Source organism: Heloderma suspectum, chromosome 17, assembly GCF_057233095.1.
Source record: "Heloderma suspectum isolate Gila_16-S chromosome 17, 16-S_ref, whole genome shotgun sequence".
NCBI lineage: Eukaryota > Metazoa > Chordata > Lepidosauria > Squamata > Helodermatidae > Heloderma > Heloderma suspectum.
The window spans coordinates 13171544-13184852 of NC_139474.1; the positions used below are offsets into that span (position 1 = coordinate 13171544).

Below are 13309 nucleotides of genomic sequence, written 5' to 3' on the forward strand. Positions count from 1 at the left end.
GTAAATAGTACAGATGCACGCATACCCCACCTTTGTGTCCAGCTCCGTGGGCAGGGAAATGTGGAGGTGATTTGTAGGCAGGAGTGCCACAGCTAAGCCTTGAGGCATGTCTGAATCTTGTGCTGCTCCTAAAAAAGACATTTCTGTTGGTGGTGGAGGTCACTGGGAACCACAGGGGGACTGATCAAGCCCACACTTGCTTATCTTCAGCATTGCTACAGCATCCGCTTACTCTGAGAGCACCCACGGGTAGTGTGTGGCGCAATGCCGCCTAGTTGTTGTGCCATAAAACTTAAGTATACATACCTAGAACACCAAGCAGACCTTGGGGGTGAGCTCCTCTGAGAGAGAACTAATCTTGCTCCTTTTCATATTCTTCCAAAGTAAATCTGTGTGTGTGGTGGGGGTGTAACGAGTGAAAAAAGCTTTGATTACCAGAGCTTTGGGGACCCACTGGTTTAGGTGTTTATCTTGGTGATATTGTGGTTTGTCACCTACCTAAACAATACATGGAAACAGTTCCTTTATTCCTTGGACAGATTACGAGCTACAATAGATGATATAGTTACAATAAAGCTGCTAATGGCTGTAGAGTTGTACTAAATCTCACACACACACACACTCCCCACCCTCATGGAAGTCTGTGCCTCCAGACATTTCTGGAAATTTGAATTAATTTTATTAATTTAATTAATAAAATTTATTAATTTTATTTATTACACTGCCATATCAAGCCTTTCCTCTCAGGAGCTCAAGTTAGTGTGTGTGCTTCTCTGCCCGCTGCTCCAAGTATCCTCGAAACAACCCTCTGAGATAGGCAAGATGCTGAAAGAAAGCAGCTCGCCCAGTGAGAGTGCCATGGCTCAGCTGTTGATTTGGGGTTTCCTTGTGACCCCTAAACCACATTAGCTCACCTCAGCTGGTGCAAGGAAGGGCAGATAGAACTGTTAGCAGTTTGCCTGGGCTGCAAGACTCTCTGTGACATGGGTATGTGGCATGCCCAGCGCTCTTACCCTGACTGCTCAGACTCCCTTGGGTGGAGGGCTGTAGGTGGGAGGAAGGCGTTCCAAGCACCCAGGTAAGAGTCTCCCCTCCCCAGCTTTGCAAACAGAAGGCTGAGGGCGTTAGCCTGCTTCCTTTGTGCTGACAAGGGCTTGTTTGGAAGAAGAACTTAGCTTTTCCCCGAGTTTGGCTGAGTGCCTCCTTGATTGCTTGGGGCTCTTTCTTCTCTTTCCCCCTCTTGTTTGGCTTCAGGGCAGCCCTGGCCCGGTTCCCATGCCTGCCCGGTTGTGGGAGTTGTTTCACTTCCCATCAAATGCTACTCTTGGAGTTTCCTTGCCCGCTTCTTGTCAGGGTCCCTGGGGGCAGTATGAGGCCTAGTCGAGCTGGAGTGGGAGGGCTCCAGGAAGGCAGATCGCTGGGAGCAGGAGAAGCTTAATGGGGAGGCTCCCAGCCTTCCTTTGCAACTTGCATTAGTCAGATGCTAACAGATGCTTCCAGTATTGCACTGAACGTAGTTGCTGCTGCCTGGAGTATAGGGCTTCTACCGTAGAGATACAGCGTTACAGCAACATTCGTGCCTACATCCTTGCATTTCGGAGAAGCTCGAGGGGAGGCGGATTCCAGTGGTAGGTGGGGCTGAAGGCAAAAGCAGTGGGGCCCCAGAACAAATAATACCAGCATATTTTCGTTTAAAGCACTTAGTGTCAGTAACTCAGCCTTAGGAGGGGCATTTCAACCCCTCAGAATGGGGGGAAGTGCGATACAAAAGCTGGGAAACCATCAACCAATTGGTGGCTGGGGAAAGGGAATAAGGCCATGGGAAGGGTGTGTGTGTGTGGGTGGTCATTCTGAGAACCTCAGAAGGCCGGATTTGGCCTCCAGGCTTGAATTCTGCACTCCCGCCATAGGGGGCCACTGACAGCTTTTTGTTGAGTACCAGAATTCCAGGATGTGCCTTGCTACATCTGAACTCTGTGTGCCTGTTGCACAGTTGTGCCCCCTACCCCAAGTCCCCAGGAAACGTCTGTGAAAAATGCAAATGTAACAATATTTCCCCCCTCCCCCCCCAAATGTTCTCTGGGCAGGCATGTGTGAGCTTGCTGTGAGATGTCTAGAATTCTTTGGCTGTTCAGGAATAACTTTTTGATTGAGACAAACGGATCCCAGATATCCTTGTGTGCCGGCGACAGTCTTCACACAGTAACATAGCTGCTGTGCTGGATCTACCCTGTGACTTCTCTTCCAAATTCTCCATTTGCAGAATATACTGCTGTTGGTTGGATTGGAGGGTCTGGCAAATAACGTTAGCTGGAAAAGTTACAGTCTCATAGTAGGCTGATCAGAGGACAAACTAAGGGTGCAATCCTATGCCTGTTCAGACAGAAAAAAGTCCTACAATTCCCTGTGTTCCCCAGCCAGCCATGGTGGGAATTGTAGGAATTCTTCCTGTCGAACCCAGCATAGGGTTGCACCCTAAGAATGAAAATTTCACAGAAACGTGGTTTCCCTTTAAAACACATACTAATGAACGTTCATCTGGATTACATCCTCCCCCTTCCTAAGCATCTTTATGGACTGGTATACTTGCCTAAAAGCAAAAGAAAATTACATAGATCATGAGGGATAGTAAATGTATGTGTGAACCTACTGTATCTATATAGGTTTTCCTTGTGCTTTCTTCTTTAAGTTTTTGTTTAGACTTCATAATAACATTGCTTTTGATGATCATACTGTTTTACTCGTAAAGGTTCTACCCCGAAAGGCGGCCTAAAAATCATTTTAAATTAAAAGAAATACAACAAGGTCATAAGGAAGGATTTAAGAACGAACATGAAAGTACTGCCAGTAAGAGCCGAGGCTGTTCAGATCAATTGCCGAGAAGTCAGCAGCCTCCACCCCGGACAGGTGTATCTCGAAGGCAGTATGAAAGCTTCATTGAGTTTGAGCTCGTGCCTGCGATAACAGATTGCATTGAAGGCTGCGTGGCTCTTTTGAAAACTCCAGCTGGCATGGCAATGTGCAAGTCCTGCTCTGCAGGACCCCAAAATTTAGTTCTTGTGATGAGCGGGCTGATCATCCCCCCCCCCCCCCCCCCGCGATCGAGATATTGGGCTTCCTCTGCTCAGATTTCCGAAGACCATGCTACTTATTGGCTAGGAGTGAGGCAAATGAACGCGTTTGTCTCAAGCTGCCTTAGTGGGGCTACTACACAGGATATGTCTCCTTGTTCCGCTCCCCCCCCAATCTTTTCTGGGCAAGGCCAGGAGGATTGGTAGCATGTGTTCCTCTGACTAAGACTCCCATGGGAAGCTTTAAAGTAGCGGCGAGGGGGTAAGCAACCTTGCATTCTCACAGATGGCTTTAAAGGGTGCTCGGTGACCCAGGGTGGGCAGGGGATCTGCTTTTAGATTTCTGGGGGACTTGCAGCCCATCTACAAGGGTTTCTGACTTCTGCTTGTTTAACAGCAGCCTGTCTTTGCCTTTAAGTTGGACTGAAGAAATTAAGCAAATTTGAGGGGATGGAGGGGGAGACCAGGAGTGTATTCTTGTGTAAAAGGATTGAGCTCAGTTCTGGTAGTGAAAGCAAATTCTTGATTTGATCCGCATGTTCAGAGGCAGCCTGTTAGTTCTACTGGGTGTATGTCTACCCCCTCCTGGCTGCTTTTTTGCACTTGCCTCTGCTTGATGGACCCTGAGGCTTTAGTAAAAAAACCCCAAAACAAAACTTGGGGCTTCTGGGATCTACTTAAGTCTGCCCACTCCGGGATTAGATGAATTCACTGAGCGGTGTATTGATGGCTGCTAGCTCTGATGGCTCTGAATGGAACCTTCGTGGTGTGGGGCAGTCGACCTCCGAAGGCAGGTGATGGAGGCAAGCAGGAAGAGAGGGCTTTTTGCTGTCATGTCCTGCTGGTGGCCTTCCTGGAAGCATCTGGGATCACCAGACCCCAAAGGGCAGCTCTTCTCAGATCTCTGTTCTGCCGCACTCTGTTCTCGCCTGCTCACAGGTGTTTGGGGCTCCAGTGAAACTGAGTCGCCTCCTCTCAGTTTGCCCTCCTTGTGGCCAGCCTTCCAGATCTTTTGGACTCCAACTTGTATCTCCCCTGACCATTGGCCATGCTGGCTGTGACTGATGGAAATGAAAGCCCCAAACCATGGGGGCAGGGCGCATCACCAGGCATACCATATGCATTCGAGGCAGGGAATGGCAGCATCTGGATGTTAACTCCTGACCGGGGCAGGGTGGGATCGCTTCCTTGGCGAGCACCCTCGGGACATGTCTGGCGCTTTCTAACGTCTTTCCCTCCCTTGTAATTTAGATCCCACACAAGGGAGGCAACTGCCGGCCAAGGGGTGGCCCATTTTTGGAGTGTCTGGTTTCCACACCAGAGGGGGGCAGGCAGGCTGCATGGGCAGCCTACGTTGGGTCCTTCAGGAAAGACCCCCTTTTCCCCTGTAAATGCATTGCTGGGTGGTGCTGGCTTTCCTGTGCGTGTGCCCTTGGGAGCCAGAGCAGGAGCAATGTGGCATCTTGGCTCCACAGTGGCCCTTTTCATTGCTCTAGACTTGTGTGTCTTCCTCCTCCTCCCCTGGTTCTGTCCTGTTAGTGGAAGGGCTGAAAATCTCTTTCAGCCCAGGACTGAATCCTATTTTGGAGAAGCTCTCACGGGCTGCATTCCAGTGGTGGGTGGGGCCAAAGGCAAAAGGGGTAGAGCCTAAAATCTAAAACACCTGCATATTTTAGCTTATATCTCTTACTACCAGTAACAGCCTTAGGAGAGGCATTTCAACCTTTTAGTATGGTGGGGGAAACTGCACAAAAGCTGGGAGACCAGCTGGGGGCTGTGGGAAAGGGTGTGAGGCCAGGGGATGGGGACATAGCCGTTGAGGAATCTCTGGAGGGCCAGAGGTTCTGCACCCCTGCATTAGCACGAGACCTGGTGCAGTTCAACTCCTCACATGGCCACAAAGCTCACTGGGTTACCTTGGGCCAGTCGCCATCTCCGGGCTTGCCTACCTCATAGGGTTGTTGTGATGATAAAGTGAGAGTTGGGGAGGAGCATGTATGCTGGCCTCAAGGAAGTAAGTGAACAAATCTGTTGTACCTGAGTTTCAGATAAGCCAGGGAAGTCCTCTTGTTGAGTGGTAGTTAGATCCAGGTGGTGGCTAAATGGATGTTTGGGGGGCATTCTGGGGAGTTGGAGCCTCTCCTATTGACAGACTTCCTGCAGCCTCTTCAACCACTGCATGGCAGGCAGAAGAGGGCCAATGTATTTGTAATGTGGATATTCCAGAAAACCTAAGAGTCAGGTTATTATTTTTCCTCCTCTAAACTTCCCTAGGAAATTCTCTGATGCCCTCCTAAATTGACTCATGGCTATGTAGCACATTGAACTTATTTAGCGAACCAAAACTGGGGTGGGATTGGGGGGTGGGGATATGCTGTGTTAATTCTACATGCTGTATAAATACCTCTCAAATTTTTTCCAATAGCCAAAGTATTTAGAAGAAATATTGGGGGTAGGGGGTGTTAACCATCAAGTGTTCTCACTGTGACTTACAGCTTTGAATGAATGCAATGTTTATTAGGGGAAGTGACAAGTATTTCAAGAAAAGTAAATGTTGAGCCATGATCAGTCAATAGCAAAATTTTCCTACATTTTGGTGGGGGCGGAGAGGGGAAAGAAATGAAGGCAATGAAAACTTAATATAATGTATACGCAAAGATCTGAGCATCTGTTACATGCCACTTGGCTGCTTTGCCTGAAAAAAATGTTAATTACTACTTTGAAACTAGCGAAATGGAATGATAATGTATCAGTTAATTGTTACCCATTTTCATAAAGCAATGCTTTTTGCATAGCGGCAGAAAACTTTCCACACTGAGAAACTTTCTGCCCCATATCTATTCCTGTCGTGTGTCTGTCTGTCACAGTGCTGTCAACGGCCCTGAGCCTCTGTCCAGAAGGGCGGTGACATAATTTTCCTCTTCCCCCTCCATCCCTATTTCCTTCTAGTGTCCTTCCCCCTCCATCCCTATTTCCTTCTAGTGTCATGTCTTTTTAAGATTACTGGCTTGATGCAAGGGCTGCCTTCTTTCTATTGATTTGTATGCTGTTCTGGGAGCTCTTCCAGCTGGAGAGCGGGATATAAATACTTTCAGTAAATAAAGAATATATAAAGAACCGTAACAACCGTGAGCTATAGGACAACAAGAATAAGATTGATGCATTTCTCAGGCAAGAAGTGCTGGGACTTGGGTTTACGTGGGAATAGCGTTTTCGGCCCTTCAAGCCCACCCTGTATCCCAGATGTTTGTGGGCACTGGGTATTCCTGGCTAAACCCAGGATGGGGAAGGGACCATAGCTCAATGGGTGGAGAACAGGCTTTGTAGGTAGAAGGCATCTCCAGGTAAGATGCCTATCGAAGTCAGTAGATGGTACTAGGATAGTTGGCAAATATTCTGACCTGTGTAAAGCAGCTTTTGATGTGCCTAGGTCAGCTTTTCCTGGCTGGGAATGATGGGAGTTGTAGTCCAGCACATCTGAGGGGGCACCAGGTTGTCCTCAGTAGTGATGTAATAGGTCAGGAATGGGCATAAAGTAGAACTCCAGATGTTGGGGACTTCAACTCCCAGCAGTCCTGACCATTGGCCATGCTAGCAAGGGCTTCTGGGAGTCGAAGTACCAAACTATCTGGAGATCTACCTTCTGCCCACCCCTGTAATAGTCGGGCCCAATATCCCTTCTGCTCTTGGGCTTCCTTACTCTTGGGTCAAGCTGGGCTGCAAGCAGGACTTCTGCTGTTGCTGCAGTCTGCCATCTATCGGTGAGGGGTCATAGCCGTGATCTTCCTTGCTGTCTCCAGTGGGTTTTTTTTTGTTCATTCTGCCTGCAGTGATCAGGGCTGTGTAGGTGCTGTAGTGGAGGGAGACCCCTCTGTGCTCAGGCAGTCCATATTCTGTACCAAGGATATCTGAACCTCTGCAGTCTTGTCTCTTAAAACCAGTGTGCAAATATGGTGTGTGCCTCTTTCGTGATTCTGAAGTTCTTACTAGGTTGCCTAGTTCTGCTTTCTGCTGGTCTGGGATAGGAGCAAGGAAGCTGTATCCCTTAAATTGGAGGTAAGGAACTCCAATTTGGACTACAGCTCCCACAATCCCTATTATCGGCCATGTTGGCTGGGGCTGTTGGGAGTCCAGCAACATCTAGTGGGGGCCAGCTTGCCTACTGCTGCCCTAAATAACTGCATCTCAGAAACCAGAGAGGTGGCTAAATGAGATTCTGGCAGGCACCGAACTTGTCCTTTCAAGCGCATTGCCATAAGGGCTAGAAACCTGAGCTCATTTTTTCCTGTTTAAATGAAGTGGTATTCCATGTCCAACAACACATTTTTTCCCCCCTTCCTCCCTAGGCTGAGGCAGAAGTGGCATCCCTGAACCGCCGCATCCAACTGGTAGAGGAGGAGTTGGACCGGGCCCAGGAACGCCTCGCTACAGCCTTGCAGAAGCTGGAGGAAGCTGAGAAAGCTGCGGATGAGAGCGAGAGGTGCGTGCGCTTGCCTTGTTTATACTGAGTGGCAAACCTGCGTGTGGACTGTGTGACTCCGTTGGGGGGGCGGGGGGGGCACACAGTGGTGTGGTAGAGCAGGAACATGGGGGAGCATGGCTCCGGTACCATTTTTACAGCAAGCATTTCCCAATGTTGTAAGTTTGGGGTGGTCAGAAGGCCCAGGTCCGTGACCCAGCGGTTTAGAACCTTAGGCCTGGGGGTCCCAATCCGTCTCTCTGGGGTTCCTGAGAAGGCCCCTCCCCCTTTCCCCCAACCATCCATGGTTGGGTGGTTTCCCGGCTTTCCTACAATTTTTCCCACTCTAAAGAGTTTAAACGTCTCTCCAAAGGCTTAGCTAAAGGCAGTGGGAGCTTTAAGCTACAATATGCTGGTATTGTCTTTATATTTGGCCCCATGCCTTTGCCTCCAGCCCCACCCACCCCTTGAATGCAGCCCCCGAGAGCTCCTCTGAAATGGAATTTGGCCCTTTGGCTGAAAGAGATTCTGCTCCCCTGTCTCTGTTCATTAGGCCAGGCTCCAACAATGCCTGGCCCCAGTGCTGCCCAGAGAACTTCATGGATGATCAGGGAAGCGGGCCCAGCTCTCCCCAGCCCAAATCCCACGTGCTAACCACTATACCACCAGCTCAGTAGTCTCTGATTGCCAGCGGATCCTAAGAAACCCTTGATTCCATGTGGCTTTTATCCAGTAGTTCTTCCTCCACCCACCTTTCCCCAGCCTAGTGCCCTGCAGATGTTGTTTTGGACTTCATCTCCCATCAGCCCCAGCCAGTAGGACCAATGGTCAGGAATCCTGGAAGTTGTAGTCCAGAGCATCTTGGGAAAGGTTGTTCTATGCAGTGCTGCTTTCGTTGATGATATAAAATCAGTGCAGCTGCCTGCATCTTTGGGCTGTCCTTGTTGCTTGGCTCCCACAAGCCCTTGGAGCACGTATGTGTTGATGATCCCATCTCTCTCTCTCTCTCTCTTGGGCAGGGGCATGAAGGTCATTGAGAACCGAGCTCTGAAAGATGAAGAAAAGATGGAGCTGCAAGAGATTCAACTCAAGGAGGCCAAGCACATTGCTGAAGAGGCCGACAGGAAGTACGAGGAGGTGAGGAGCCACAGCGGTAATGACAAACTCTGTTCCTTTGAGTCTCCTGTGTTCCTCGACTTAGGGGAAAGGCCGTGGCTTGGTGGGAGAGCCCCTGCTTTGCCTGCAGAAGGTGCCCAGTTCAATCCCTGACATCTCCAGGTGGAGCTGGGACAGAAAGACTTCCGTCTGTAACCCTGGAGAGCCACTGCTGGTCAGTGCCGTCAATGCTGGGCTCGGTGAAATGATGGTCTGGCTCAGTGCAAGGCAGCTTCCCGTGTTCGTGTTCTAGCTTGGGCACTGGACCTCCAGGTGCCCCTCTGGAGTTAATGGCTCAGGGCTCCATGGAGGGCGAAGGCAGCCCCAGATCCTTGCTGCGCCCAGGGCAATAGGCTTTTCAGTGGGCACCCAGAGAGAGCATTGTCTTGTGATCACTTCTGCCACCTTCACTCCAGGCTTCCCTGCTGTCTTCCTGGGTGCCTGAAGAAGGAGGGATGGATTAGGGCAGGAGGGTGGGCAGAATGTCCATCCACACATGGTTTGGGACTTCATTTCCCAGAAGCCCCTGCCAGAATGGGCCAGTGGTCAGGCATGCTGGGAGTTGAAGGCCAAACCATCTTCTTCCCACCCCTGGAGTAGGGAACGGTCCAAGGCCTAAGGTTTGCCTTGCTAGGCTCTTCTGCCACCTAAAGGGCCCATGGCAGCTGCCTGAATGTTCCTGATGCTGGCGCCAGCCTTGAGTGTACACAGACACTCCCCCCTCCCCTAAATGGACTGGCAGCCAGGATTCTTCCTGTGTTGATCTTCCCCCACTCCTCCTCCCTCCCACCCCCAGGTTGCCCGGAAGCTGGTCATCATCGAAGGGGATCTGGAGCGTACAGAGGAGAGGGCTGAGCTGGCAGAGTCGTGAGTACCTCTTCGAGCTCTGTCTTCTTTGCATGACGCACCCTCGCTGCATGGAAGCTAACACGAGCAGCTTGGCTTGCACCCTGTTAGACGAGGCCTGAAGCGTCGGGTGCGGGGGGGGGGGGGGCGGGTAGGGACCTGCCTCCTGGCTGGAGGAGATTATGGCCATCCCCAGAATCTCTCCACTTTCTCTCCCAGCCTTTTTTATTTTGTGGGGGAGCAGGGGGTACAGCACAGTCCGTTCTGTAGGTACCAATGTTCCAATGGCTTCCTTTGGCTGATACTGCCTGCTCCCTAAGCCTTTCGAATGCCGGGTGTGCGTGGTGTGTGTGTGTGTGTGTGCGTGTGTGTGTGCGCGCACGCGCGCGCAGCCTCTCCCATGAAACTACTAAAACCCCCAAGTTAAAAGGACAAATAGGGCTTGCAACATTTTGTTGCAGTAAGGAGTGCTCCTGGTCAGGTGCCAGTCAAGGGTTATTGTTTTTTTGTAGTTCTTCAAACCTTGGGGTCCCCCCCCCGCCAAGCCTGCTGATACCTCCCTCTTGTGGGTGGAGGGTGCTCTTCTGGCTAATCAAAGATCAACATCGGAGAATGAGTTAACCTTTAGCATTTTCATCTAGTGCCTGGATACCCCATTTTCCCCTACTGGAACTCAAGGCATCATGCACGGAGTTTTCCGGCGGCCTCCCCTCCAGATGTTTTGGGACTACAACTCCCAGCATTCCTGACCATTGGCCATGCTGCCTAGGGGTTGATAGCAGTTGTAGGCCCAACACATCTGGAGGCCCCAGGCTCAGGAATGCTGATTCCAGCAGCTGGGCACGTTCCCCTGGTAGGAGGCAGTCCAGCTGTTGGTGCCATAGCCTCTCTCTGTCCTCGAGTGCGTCAGCCAGACAACCCTGGTGCAGTCTTGCAGACTTTGTGTGAAATCTACTTCACATCTGGGATACTGATGTGAGGGGAGGGGGGACAGCTAGACACTCCACAAAAACATGGAGCGATTGCTTCCACACCCTGATGAGAGGGGAGGGATCCCCAGCCAAGTTCAGAAGGCCTCTGCGACAGCCCTGCCCTCCATGAAGGCACAGCCGCCGCCACCCTGAACACACGAATCTTCCCTAGGAGTTGGGTAAGGGCAGGCACATCTTCTGCGACTGCTTGAGGGTTGAGGACAGGACAGCTGCAGTATGTTCTGTGGCACTAATCATGAATGCCAAATGCCGGTTTCTCACTTCTGCCTTAAAAAGAGAGAGAGAGAGAGAGAAAGAAATTGTGAAGTGGGATCTCAGCCTCCCAAGTTTAACTTCTGAGAGAATGCCAGCAGGGTAATTGGGAGTCATTTGCTTCAGAACTTGCCCCCTGCCTAACAAGAAGCTGGCGTTGCTATTGGTAGATGCTGTCCCCTCTAGGAATAAGCAAATGGGGGTCTAATGTGGTAAAGCTAAGGACGTGTCTACGCCACAGGCTCAGACTGGTTTCATTCATTCCCTCTTCCTTCGGGAAGCTCTGTGGCACGCAGGTCTAGGAAACCCTTGGTTCTTGGTACCCTTTCCAAACTGGAATTCCCAGAATCCTTTGCCGGGGAGATGAGCAGGATGAGCCATAACATTAAACATATATTAAAGTGGACACAGGTTGGCTGTATAGATGTGCCCTGACACTAGCCTCTTAAGTCCACCTTCCCCAACCTGTTGCCCTCCAGATGTCTTGGACTGGAACTCCCATAATTCCCACCCAGCATGGCCAGTGGGAACACGGCCCAACACATCTCGGGGGCACCAGGTTGGGGAAGGCTGCTCTAAGCCCATGTGTGACACACTGCTTGTGAAGGTAAACTGTTGTACTGGGCCTGTTCCACGCCTGAGGACTCTGTGTGTCTGTCCTCCACTCTACACCAGTCCTCCAATTCCCCCCTTCTCCCCTGCCCCTGCCCAGCTCCACCCACTTCACTGTGGTGCTCCCATCTTCCTGTGTTGGGGGCTGGCTGCTTTGCTTAGGTATGGCTGGTGTGTGGTTGATCTTCTGAAGCTTGCCCATGTGGTTCCCTGTTGGGTGGGGTGGCTCGGTGTCACCACCCCTCTGGAGCTGTGGGGCATGAGCAGTGGAACTCCCAGCGTGGTAGCGTGCCTGGAGACTACAGACAACCTCTTGGTGGTGGGGTTATGGGCTCCACGTGGTAAGCTTAGAAGCAATCACTGTGCAGCTCCCAGTTAAAAGCACTCGCTGTTGGTCAGGGCTGGGTATATGTCACTGGCGTGCGGGTGGGTGGGGATTAAAAAATCCATCCCTACCAATGCAAAGTCCACACCACAAAAAGAGCCACATTTTATCACGTTTGCATAATCTCACTTGCATAGTTTTAGGGTGGGGGGTGGCAGCGTTTTGTTTTGTGAATTGCAGGTTGCTGAGAATAGCAATGCAGCCTTGCCTCAGATGAAAGAAAATTCTGGTTTCTGAAGCTTCAGCAAACCCCATCACACTTGAACACCTCTGCAGCTTTAAGGGTGGAGCTTGGTTTCTGTTAAAAATGACGACCACAAAGACGCTCTTGGGATCTGTGTATTTTGCCCAGTAACGTCTGCCGGGTGTTCTTGCAAGCTTCTCGCTGTATGCAAACAGTCGTGTCGCGGGTGGCTGAGGTGGGAAAGGAAGAGAAAGCCGTTCTGGCCCCTAGCAGGACTTGTTTTAAGCTGCTGGTCCTCATCTCCCTCTTGCTGAAAATCCCCTCACAGAACCACTCCTTGCATATGCTAACTTAAGAGAGCAGCCTTCCCCAACCCGGTGCCCTCCAGATGTGTGGGACTAGAATTCCATCTTCCCCACCCATGGCTGGGGATGATGGGAGTGTAGTTGGATACATCTGGAGGGCACCTGGATGGGGAAGGCTGTGATAGAGAGATGTTTGCGGAGAGCTGGGCTGCACCTCACGCTCTTCACCGTCACGCTTCTGGGCCTTGTGTAACGGGTTCCTAAAACTCCCGCGTGGCATGCCGCCTGTAGGAACTGCTCCCCTTGCTTCCCCTCATAAAATGCCTTCCACCCCCACCCACCAAGCATGCGTGTTGTGACAGACTTTTTTTGTTTGTTTCTCCCTTCTCTTCCCCCCCCCCTTTTTATGGCCTCGCTTTGTGTGTCTTTTTGTTGTCGCTGCTGCTCCTTTCGGCCCCCCCTGCCCAACCCGTGCCTGTCAACGCGGCCATCCTTAACAGCCGTTGCCGGGAGCTGGACGAGCAGATCCGGTTGATGGACCAAAACCTGAAGTTCCTTGCTCAGGCTGAAGAAAAGGTACTAACCCTTCCCCCTACCCACCCCCCTCCTTGAGCAACCGTACTCTTAATTCCTGTCTCTCCCCCTTCTCTCGCTGCCTCAAATGCTCTGCTTGTTCTGCTCTTGCTGACTTTCGACTGGCTTGTTTTACTTTCCATCGAGCAGGTGGCTGCTGCTTGGTAAAGCCGCTTCTTCCAAAATGGCTGTGAGGCCGAACAGATTCCGTGCAAGGCCGGGACCAGGCACCACCGAGGCAGCTCCGGTCTCTTGGGCCGTCGCTGCAGCTCTTGTAGGCTCTGTAGTCGGGACTGCGTCTAAAACCTGGGGGCGAATGCCCCCAATTTAGCTGCCCTCAGCTCTTCACACGCCAGGATCTCTTTGAAGGTGGGAATCACTTTGGCCTATGCATTATGGGCCCCTTCCAACACTGCCTTAGCCATGCAGCTCTTTCCCTGGTTGGCTGAGGTAACACAAAGAGCCTGGTGTTGGG

General features: G+C 51.2%; 1 protein-coding gene across 14 annotated transcripts in view; it reads left to right on the forward strand.

The window, feature by feature from the left end:
• Positions 1-13309, forward strand: part of TPM3 (tropomyosin 3) — a 72232-nt gene that overhangs the window by 33282 nt on the left and 25641 nt on the right. For 7 of the 14 annotated variants that reach the window (XM_084824262.1, XM_084824260.1, XM_084824267.1 and 4 more), the window contains 4 exons: positions 7418-7551; positions 8550-8667; positions 9482-9552; positions 12762-12837. In XM_084824262.1, coding sequence (XP_084680388.1) covers positions 7418-7551; positions 8550-8667; positions 9482-9552; positions 12762-12837 — 399 coding nt within the window. The remainder of the gene's footprint in view (positions 1-7417; positions 7552-8549; positions 8668-9481; positions 9553-12761; positions 12838-13309) is intronic. The other 7 variants (XM_084824263.1, XM_084824261.1, XM_084824268.1 and 4 more) reach the window with 1 other exon arrangement.